This window comes from Pleuronectes platessa, chromosome 16 (genome assembly GCF_947347685.1).
Source record: "Pleuronectes platessa chromosome 16, fPlePla1.1, whole genome shotgun sequence".
In the NCBI taxonomy this organism is placed as follows: Eukaryota; Metazoa; Chordata; class Actinopteri; order Pleuronectiformes; family Pleuronectidae; genus Pleuronectes; species Pleuronectes platessa.
In genome coordinates, this window is record NC_070641.1 from 21566975 (window position 1) to 21577508 (window position 10534).

The 10534-nt window shown below is 43.1% G+C and overlaps 2 protein-coding genes across 2 annotated transcripts; one reads left to right on the forward strand and one right to left on the reverse strand.

The window, feature by feature from the left end:
- Positions 1-4994: 4994 nt before the first annotated feature.
- On the forward strand, positions 4995-6815 carry atp5mf (ATP synthase membrane subunit f). The gene is made up of 4 exons (XM_053443433.1): positions 4995-5052; positions 6227-6334; positions 6446-6562; positions 6674-6815. Exons 1-4 carry the CDS (start codon positions 5037-5039, stop codon positions 6700-6702), a joined length of 270 nt encoding a protein of 89 aa, XP_053299408.1. The 5' UTR covers positions 4995-5036; the 3' UTR covers positions 6703-6815.
- Positions 6816-6904: 89 nt separating this feature from the next.
- cpsf4 (cleavage and polyadenylation specific factor 4) lies at positions 6905-10118 on the reverse strand. The gene is made up of 9 exons (XM_053443266.1): positions 9961-10118; positions 9702-9806; positions 9543-9593; positions 8729-8881; positions 8476-8571; positions 8271-8364; positions 8060-8132; positions 7777-7938; positions 6905-7606 (listed from the first exon to the last, which is right to left on the reverse strand). Exons 2-9 carry the CDS (start codon positions 9802-9804, stop codon positions 7538-7540), a joined length of 801 nt encoding a protein of 266 aa, XP_053299241.1. The 5' UTR covers positions 9805-9806; positions 9961-10118; the 3' UTR covers positions 6905-7537.
- Between the last annotated feature and the right edge of the window lie 416 nt (positions 10119-10534).

Consider the following 10534-nt stretch of genomic DNA (forward strand, 5'->3'; position numbering starts at 1 on the left):
GTGTAGAGACGAGTAGAGGAGGAAGGAACAGGTGCATGGAGGAGGAAAGAGGGCGAACGAGCAGAGAGAGAGAGAGAGAGAGAGAGAGAGAGAGAGAGAGAGAGAGAGAGAGGGAGAGAGCAGCTCTGTTCACTGGTGTTTAACTGCAGCTACATCCATACTCTTTGTCTAAAAACAGCAAGCTAAAGGGATCTCAAGCCTTTTACACACACACACACACACACACACACACACACACACACACATACATACACACAAACACAACAATCCCAATTTACGAAGCTATGAAAACTGGAAAGCGCCTCGAGCTCTCGCTTTAAATCCACACTATTGTTATGTTTGTCTGTGATCTGCGTTGGGGAGGAATTACATAACAAAGTGTGTGTGTGTGTGTGTGTGTGTGTGTGTGTGTGTGTGGGGGGGGGTATTTGTGTGTGTGTGTTTGTGTGTGTTTGTGTGCTTTTATGGATTTGCTTGTTTATCGAAGCTCCAAAAGCTTGAATTCACTAAGAAAGAAAAGATACACATGTAACACACACACGCACACACACACACACACACACACACTCATATCCACAACAAGTCTCAGCAGACATCATGTAACCAGTGCTCTCGCTCTGTGTCTCATTATCAGATCCTCCATCTTACAGCTGATGTTTATTAAAGGTTGCTATGTAACGACCAGCGCCCTTTACCATTCAATTACACAACGCTGCTTCGTGTGTGTGTTCCCATTCCTGTCCTCACTGTGTGTGTGTGTCTGTGTGTGTGTGTGTGTGTGTGTGTGTCTGTGTGCACTGTAATCTCATTTGTCTCTGTTCTCAGCTGCAGTATTTCCGCAGCAAAGCAAAAGGACCAATCTGTGTCTGATCTGCTGCTCAGGCTTCAGGTAACAGACAAACAATAAACAATACAACTTGGTTATTTCACTTAGCGATCCACCATCAATATGTACATTAATATCTGTAATGGAAACTATGAGAATATTTGCTATTCATTGATATTTCAGGTGTTTTATTTGTAGTATTGAAAGCCATGTTTTAGATTCTTTAAAAATAAATATCTACTCACCTCCTGGTTTCATCTCTACACTGAACACACACATATTTAAATTCCAATCTAATGAAGGAAGTCACTGAGAATTAATTGTGGGATTTTGTCTTCAAAAAGAAGAAAAAGAAAATAGAATATTGCAACTTCTTCTTGACAAAGTCTGACAACACAGTAAAATTAAATAGAATCACAAGGCTTTTCGTTTTCAAATGTTTTCAATTCAAGGTAAAGAGAAGATTAAACTGGGTCAGTGATTAATGCAGAAACCACCATCCTCCCCTGCTGCTTCCAGAAAAAAAATATATTGGCAATTTAATAATACTGAACCCCCCCCCCCCTTCTATATTTTCCTGCAGAAACTCACTCCAGCACTGATTCTCCTTCCAGACGTTTGAGGCGTCTCTTTTGTGATGTTCTGTGTTCTGCTTCAGGAGCAGCTTCGATTAGTCAGTGAGTCGTTAGCGGACATAACGTTTAAGTGTGTGAGTGAACGTGTAAGAGAAACTTTGATTTAGTAGCCGGAGCCATTAGCGCTGCGATTAATAAAATGGTCCCTGTGGAGCGTTTTCTACATCTCTCTCTCTCTCTCTCTCTCTCTCTCTCTCTCTCTCTCTCTCTCCCCTCTCTCTCACACACACACACATGCACATTCATTGACATAACACATCCTCTCACTTTATTCTATCCTCACCATCACAACTAGATGTCTGACACCGGCTCGGCCACTTTGACCTGAACCTGCTTCTGACCTGAACACTTTAAGGCCGTAGATCTTATGGGGACCAGTCATAATGTCCTCACTTTATATCAGGCCTATAACTGGTCCTCACAAAGATAGAAAGTGCAGGTACACACAAACACACATGTTCCTCTGGGAGGAGGAGCTCCTTTTAACTGCTCCCCTGGGGATCTGCATATTTCTAATGAGATGGACTAATAGGGAAGTTAATAAACCCTGGGCCTTTCTGTCTGTGTGTCTGTCTGTCTGACTGTCTGTCTGTCTGTCTGACTGGCATGACAGCGATGAGGACGAAGAAACATTAAGTCACGGACAGGAGGAGGAGGAGGAGGAGGAGGAGGAGGAGAGGAACATCTCATTACAGGGAGCGATTGGAGGCAAAAGAAAAGCAGAGGGCAGAAGAGAATTACAGAATATTAAAAATGTTGGTGTGGGAGGAGAAGGAACCATTAGATAAAGAAGGAGAGAAGATGTGGAATAAGAGGAGAGAAGATGTGGAATAAGAGGAGAGAAGATGTGGAATAAGAGGAGAGAAGATGTGGAATAAGAGGAGAGAAGATGTAGGGCGTGAAGCTGAACGGGGAGCGACTCGCTGCTCAAAGGTCATGGAAGCTACGGAGCAGCGAGACATGGGCTCAGTTCCTTTCTCTCCTTTATCCTTCATCTCCCTCCATCACTCTCTCTCCCTGCTGCCAGTTTATCCTTTTGTATTAAAGTCTTCATCTTTTCTTCCCTCGTCCTCTTTTATAAGCGTCTTTCTATTCTCTGCACAGACCGACTCCCTCCCTCCCCCCCCTCCCTCCCTCCCTCTCTCCCTCTATCTCTATCTCTCTCTATCAGCTTCAAAGAGCCGTCTCTCTGTGGTCGACCTCGGGGGCATCGGCCTCTTGAGGTGGAATAAAATCCCCCCCCCCAGTGCTGGTGTGTGCAGCTGTGGCCGGTGCAGACTCCTCTGAAGTGCACTGAGGCCGCAGGCGATGCACAGACACACACAACCAATAAACAAGCAGGTGAACCTGGACCACAGGTTATTTCTGCTCAGGAGTTCAGTCTATATATGAGATTACGTTACACTGCTGTCGGTAACCTTTACTGCACAAATGAAATGTGTGTGCGTGTAGGTGTGTGTGTGTGTGTTTGACAGTCTGCCACTCCTGGAGGCGTGTGCTCAAAGGCTCCAATGAGATTGGATTAGAGGTTCTGACCTGCCCCTCCGGAGGGGAGGGGAGGGGAGGGGAGGGGAGGGGAGGAGGAGGAGGAGGAGGAGGAGGAGGAGGAGGAGGAGAGATTGTTTTTACACTTATGTTTCTGTACAGTTCATCATGTCATCATTTATAGCATGATGACAAGTTAATCTAAAGAAGCTACAGATTTTGGAAAATGTGTGTTTTAACATTTTTGTTGAACTTGACTTTTGACCGATCACCTTAAAAAATGTATCATCTAGAGAAAAACTCCTAAGTAATAATCCAAGTTTGTTGAAAATATGTCCATGAATTTTTGAGTTATTTCGTTCATATACAATGATGTCTGGATTATTACACAATTTGGGTCCAGTTTATTAATTATATACAAAAACAAAATCCAATGTTCTGTATCTGTGATTTTCTGTGTTATTTTGAACCAAGTTAATAATGTTTGAAACAAAATGGTTTCAGGCCAAAACACAAAGCAATGAAAGAAGGAAACTGTGGAGTCGTGTGATCTCTGTGGGTTTCTCACCACTAAAATATAGATGAGAGACATTTAGAATTATTATTCAGTTTCAAAGTTACAGCTCTGGAATGAAAGTCCTAACATCAGACCTTTATCTTTTGATGTAGTGAAATCTAAGAAGATCGTCTTACAACTGTTTGATTTAACCTAAACACTCAAATAGACCCACACACATCTGGTATTCATGAGGCCACCTATGTGAAGCGGTGCGTGTCGGACATCTATTCGAGTCATCGTCTACTGAGAGTCGTTAAATGGAAGCAGGGAAATCAGTCTAATAAAGGAAAGAGGTTTCTGCTCAGTCTTGGATGAAGGCCAAAAATCACTGCTGCACCCTAATTCTCTCTCTCTCTCTCTCTCTCTCTCTCTCTCTCTCTCTCTCTCTCTCTCTCTCTCTCTCTCTCTGTGTATTGAGCGTATTGATCGGCATGGTTGCTGAGAAGGGACCTGGTCTACCACAGCTCCACCTCTGCCACTCAGAGACAAACACCAACACTCTCAGTCCGAGACCTTAACTACATCTTCAGATACTTTATGGACACGGCTGCTGCCGGCTGCTCATTGGTCAGACTGATGGAGGGAACTCTTCAGGTCACTACTTCAAACTACTTGAGATCTGACTCACACTGGGCTGTTTGAACAAGAGAGTGGTTCAACATGGCGTATATAACATATGAAGTACACAAAACACAGTATATAGTACAACATAGAAGCAGTGGAAAACTGCAAAAATGGATTGACAGGTGCAAAGATACTTCATTATACTTAATATAATGTACATGCACAAGAAGTAAATATTGATTGTACCAACACATTTATAAACTATTTCTTTATGAACTCCTTCCATATGAACTCCTTCTATAAGATCTATTTCTATATGAACTGTTTCTATAAGAACTATTTCTATATGAACTGTTTCTATAAGAACTGTTTCTATATGAACTGTTTCTATAAGAACATTTTCTAAATTAACTATTTCTATATGAACTGTTTCTATATGAACTCTTTCTATATGAACTGTTTTGTATAAGAACACCTTCTACATGAACTATTTCTATATGAACTGTTTCTATAAGAACTGTTTCTATTTGAACTGTTTCTATATTACCTATTTCTTTACGAACTCCTTTTACATTAACTATTTCTATATGAACTGTTTCTATAGGAACTGTTTCTATTTGAACTGCTTCTATATGAACTGTTTCTATAAGAATTCTATCTATATGAACTGTTTCTATATGAACTGTTTCTATTAGAACTCTTCTATATGAACTGTTTCTATAAGAACTATTTCTATTCAAAATGTTTCTATAAGAACTCTTTCTATATTAACTATTTCTATATGAACTCCTTCTATATGAACTATTTCTATAACCATAGAGTAAATCGTTAATTCATCTCTTGAATCTGGTGACGTCTCCTTTGCTGCCCCCTGGTGGAGACATGTTAAAACTACATCCTGTCCCACAATGCACTGCCTCATTTTATTCCCATCAGCCCTTGCGAAGAATCTCTCGTACCAGTCAAGATGGCGGACAGACCAGGTACAGTAACGTGTCCTCTGCAGAAATAATAACACTCAGCCTGTGTTTTGTGTGTCGTTGTATGTTGCCTGTTGTTGTGTGCAGTTTGCAGTAACAGTGTGTCTGTGTGTGTCGGTGTTTGTGAGTCCGTGAAGCTGTGTGTGTCGCTGAAGGCCGCGATCTCTCCCCCGAGTCACGTCAAGGACTTTGCGTGTCATTGGCCGAGTTGCGGTTTAAATGTCTGCGGGAGACGTTTCCAGACGTGAACCCGTTTTATTGAAGTCACCAAAGTGTTTGATTGTGATTCTCTGTTTGTTTGAAGTCTTTACACTCGAGCTGTGTTGTTGTGTTTTACTTATATACTCGTTTTCGTGTAGCTAGCATGCTAACAGTGCTAACCCGGTGTCGTCCTCCTAAACGCTCCTCTTGGTTTAAATCAAATAACAAAAACAACTAAACTACAAATAAACAAACAACCAAAAACCTTCACTTTCCTCTCAGTGGTTTTATATCAGCTGACTAATTAAACCTCATTCGTTTGAAGCTGATCCAGAGCGACGCTCACCTGCTAAATGTCAAATGTGTCACAGTATGAACTTTGCTAAAGTGACTTTACAGAGCAGATTTCAATGAATCTTTAAACTGTGCCACTACAACTTCACGTGTGTGTTTGTACACTTTTGTCTTTCTACTATCCAAAGTGCAAAGTCGTGTACTTTGCAGAATTCAAGGCTGTAACCACCTTGCAGGAAAAGGCACCTTGAGTTATGAAGGAATTTATAGATCAATAATAAATATTGGGTGAAGATCAAGTTAAAGTAAAACATGTCTTGTGAGATTAGTGACAAAGATCAACATGTTTATTATGCATTGTGATACAAGCACAATATGTTATTAGTCTGTAGAACGTTTAGCTGTTGGTCAAGTGTCAATCTCTGCTCAGAGTTTAAAACCACAACCTTCACTCAGGGGAACATAGAACAAATAACGTGACAATTTGTCGTGATAATTATTGATACTGACTGATATGAATATGTTTGGTGATATAACCCAGCCCTTATTTCAGAGTGTTTCCGACAAAGTACTTCTGGGCTCATGTCTTGAAGCCTGGCAACCCCAAAAGAGATGGAAGCTCACTGAAGAGCAGATTTCAGGTACAACAGTTGTTTAATTGTTGTTTCTTTTTTATGACCAGTTGCCGTAGTGGAGAAGCGTCTGCTTGATGTGAAGCTGGGCGAGCTGGGCAAGTGGCTCGGAGGTCGAGACTTCACCCCCAATGGTCTCATCTCATCTGTCCGCAGTGGTGAGGAAACCTGTTCTGACTGAAACTTAGTCGACTTTACAGTTTACATCAGACACACACTTTCTGCTGTATATTTCCTCTCAATTTGTGTTTCCCCTCCGTCTCTTCCAGGTCATGACAGATACTACAACAAGTACATCAATGTGAAGAAGGGGGGCATCGGCGGTATCGCTATGCTGCTGGTTGGCTATGTCACCCTCAGCTACTTGTGGGAATACGACCACATCAGTAAGAAATGATTCTCATGTCTTATTTAATGTAATCTACTCCCCCCTGTTTCACTGATATGAAACGGTGATAATGAAAATGAGAATTCTCTTCTGTGTCTTTTCTTCCCAGAACACGATCGCTGGAGGAAGTACCACTGAGCGTCCTCAGCAGCTCAGACCTTCAGGGGTTGACGGTGGATCTCCACTCCCCCGGCTCTTTCTACTCTCAGCTCTTGTGTTAATATGTGACCAATAAACAATATAAAGATTCACACTTGTGTCATGTTTGCATGTCTACACCTATCACCTGTAAATATCCTGTGTGACAGCACTTTATAAACATATTTATACGACAGGGGAATCAGTAACAAGAACATTTATTTGAACACATTGTACAGTTTGTAAAAATGTTCACTTCCTCCAAACAAGTGAAATTTATCCTTTCAACGTAATTAGGACTGAGTTCTTTACACCACACAGTTGAATTTTTTGAATGTTGAGATCTAACAGGAAATAATTATCAATGATTCAAATGTTTGCAAAAAGCCACAGATGTCACAGTTGGAAAGTAACATTTGACAGTGACATTGTTTCTGGCAATAAATGTGGGCTCCAATGGATCACAGTAGTTTTGAGTAAAAAAAAAAATTCCTGCTGGTATTTATCACAACTTTTCTTTATATAAGGTCAACAGATTCTGAAAGGATTAGCAGGTTGTAGCACTTGGTCTGCCGTCACAGATGTAGTCACGTGACCTGAGGAGACGAAGATCGGCAACGTGTCGGCGCGGTCCCTCTGGAGAGGCACGCTGCTGCAGACTGGTCCCGGGGTTTCATGTCTACTTCTTCTGGGTCGAGCCAAGTCATCCAGCCACAGGTGTCACCTCAGTGGCAGAGTTTTGTAAGAGGCAAAAAAAAGTTCATCTTTAGCTTCCTCTGCTCACGTGTGGAGCGCTGGCTGCAGCACTGTGGGGTCAGGACCTCAGGACTGAAGGTCACTGTCCACTGAGGAAGGCGAGGTGGCCTTTAGTGCATTTGTTGGCATAGTGGCCCTTCTCTCCACACTACAGACACAGGAGAAAAAGGCATTAAGGGGTTAAAGGTACAGATGAGATGGGAGTTAGAAGAATAACAAGTTTAAATAATAATAACTGGATGTTCAGTGTAGGGAAGATGAATTGTCTAGATACTAACGGTGCAGTGAGCGACTGGGACACACAAAGACAAGTCTCACCTTGTAGCAGGTGACCTGGTCCAGTGGACGAGGCCCTCTGTTGCCAATCATGGTATTTTGCTGGAAACCGCCCATGTGATGGTTGTTCTGCGGCCGCTGGCTTGGACTGGAGTGGGTCAACTGGATGAGAGAGAGCGACGAGCGGCCGAGGGTAGGCACAGGCTGCAGCGGGACACGGGGGGGGGGGGGAAGCAGGTGATTAACACGCGGCACTGAGGGAGAAGCTGCGGCAGCAACTGTCAAGTGGGTCGATGAATGACTGTGTAAAATCGTGTCCTCTCACCTTTGCTTGGTTCTGGGATTGTAATGGTAGCGGAGGCTGTTCAGAGGCTCCCATAGGCAGCTCAAAACGAGGGCTGCGGAAAAAACATCTCTCTGTTAAATCTATAACTGTCGACGGAAGTCTCTCAGCTTACTAAACGATAACTCATTGTATCCTGATAATAACACAGACAGAAGTATTATGTAGGAGTAAAATAAAAAGGATAACTTACTGCATAAATTTACAGGATTTTCCTTCTGGACAGAAACCGACCAGGTAGTTCATACAGATCACTCTTCTTGTGTGTCTGTGTCTGCAGTCGGGACCTGAGACAGACAGATGGACAGAAAGGGTCAGCGACTTAATTACAAACAACACAGAGGAAGAGGAGATGCAGCTGATGAGCTTTGGTTGAAACAGAACACTGTGGGACCCACCGTGTTTGCAGAAGCCCCGGTCGTACCAGGGACAGTCCTTGATCTTGGACTCTGGATCGATGTGCAGGAACGGACATTCCTTGTTGCTGCACTCGCCTGCAAGGATCCAACAAACGAAGGAAAAACAGAGACCAACAGGATCGAGTCATTAACCAGCACAGAGAGGAGGTGGAAATACACTACAGGTAATTTAACGACTGGAGGCTGGTCAACAGTCACAAGACAAACTGAGTAAGGAGAGGAGTGGACAAACCAAATTTGGAGTAGAAGTAGCATTCAGGCATCTTGGTCATGTCGTATTCATGGAGAAACTCGCACTGGTCTCCCTTCTTACACAGGCCTCGGAGCCAGTGCTTACACACCACCGTCTTCTCTCCACTGATGTGACGGAAAGGACACATCCCGCCTGAGAGAGGAAACACAAACAAACAAACAAACAAACAAACAAACAACGATCAATTCATCCCCCTGGACAGTCGTGGTAATTGATCACCTTTAAAAAAAACGTGTCTCTCAAATCAACTGTCAAGGTTTCAGATTTTTTAACCTATTTATTACGACAGTAGTTAAACAGCCGTATCTCAAGGGGTCTTCAGTTACTGTTAAGTTAAAGTGGTCACTTCCTGTTGCTCTGTCTTTCACAGTAACAGCTTCCAACTGAAAAATGTCATCACAAAAAGATGAAAATACACAAACATGATAACACAATGAATGAATGGTTTTTGATTTGCTGAAAGCTCCTCATGTGAAGCACAGTCCAATGCTGCACCTTCATTTTTATATATTTGAGAAAAGGATTTTAATTTAGTAAATGTGCTCTTCTATTAAAGCAGGTAACAGACAGCTGCAGCAGTGTTAGATTTGACAGCAGCTGCAGTTTGTCCAGTCAACTATAATTAGTTGATTTAAAAAACGAGGGAAACCATAAGGAGTTTGATGTGTTCTTGTTTTCATGTGCACTGAACTCAACCCGCGGGCTGAAGCGAGCAGTGCTTCCTGTTTACATGCTGCAGGAACAACTTCGTGCAGGTCGGACACAGGCAACACGTTCATGTTGTGTTTCTTACCTTTCACACAAGCCGCTCGCATGAAGTACTCGCACACAGCGGATCCGGACTCTGCAGAAAACAAAACAGATCATTCAGCAGCAGACACCAGTGGCGGTTTGCAGAAGCACACTCCACCTGCAGCGGGCTAAAGCACCAGCTAGCACGCCGAGAACTTACTGTCCATGCCGGGGAAGGGCAGCGGCTGCGCCCCCAGCTGCTGCTCCATCGCGAGCTCCAGGTCGAACTTGATGTGTTCCGCGTTGGCCAGTAAGTCCTGCATGTCTGCGGGTGGGGGGGTGTTTGCGGCCGGAGGAAATGTCTGTTAGCTAGCTTGAAGTTAAGCTAGTTAGCTAGGTACTTGTTCATGAGCCAGCTAAAGTGGCTAACGAGGCTAGCCGGGCTAACCGACACTCCCGACAACAATCGGCGGGCTCACCGACGACACAGCGCCGCAGCCGCAGCTCCTGTGGTGCGTGGTGGGGACGTTTCAGACAAAAAGCCCCGTACGGAGATCCGCGTTCAACCGGTAAACTGTCACCGAGCGGCTCCTTGTTCTCCACAGCAGCCGTGAGGCGCGCGCACTGACCTCTGACCCCGGACCAGGCGCCATTAAACGATCGTCGAGTGCTCGATCGAAGGTGTCTCGTGGGCTCGATTCACTCAAATCACATCTGGATGAGATCGTAGAGACTGAATGTAAATACAAACATGATGAGATATAATAAAGTGTTGATATTTCCTCTGGTTTACATCAATTATCAATAAAGTTCTTTGAGGAAATTATGGTTGAAAAAAGAAAAATACAATAATAGATTTACGAGAGATTAAAATCAAATATTGTAGGATTTTCCCTCAATTTCACCTAGTGTGTTTTCATCTTTTATTTTATTCATATTTTATGTGTATATATTCTAAAAGCTTAATTGTTTTCTTATTATTAACTAGTTTGTCTGATATCTATTAACAGTCTGCTCCACAAGTCGTTCACCTGTTGTTGGGAACCTCTAAAT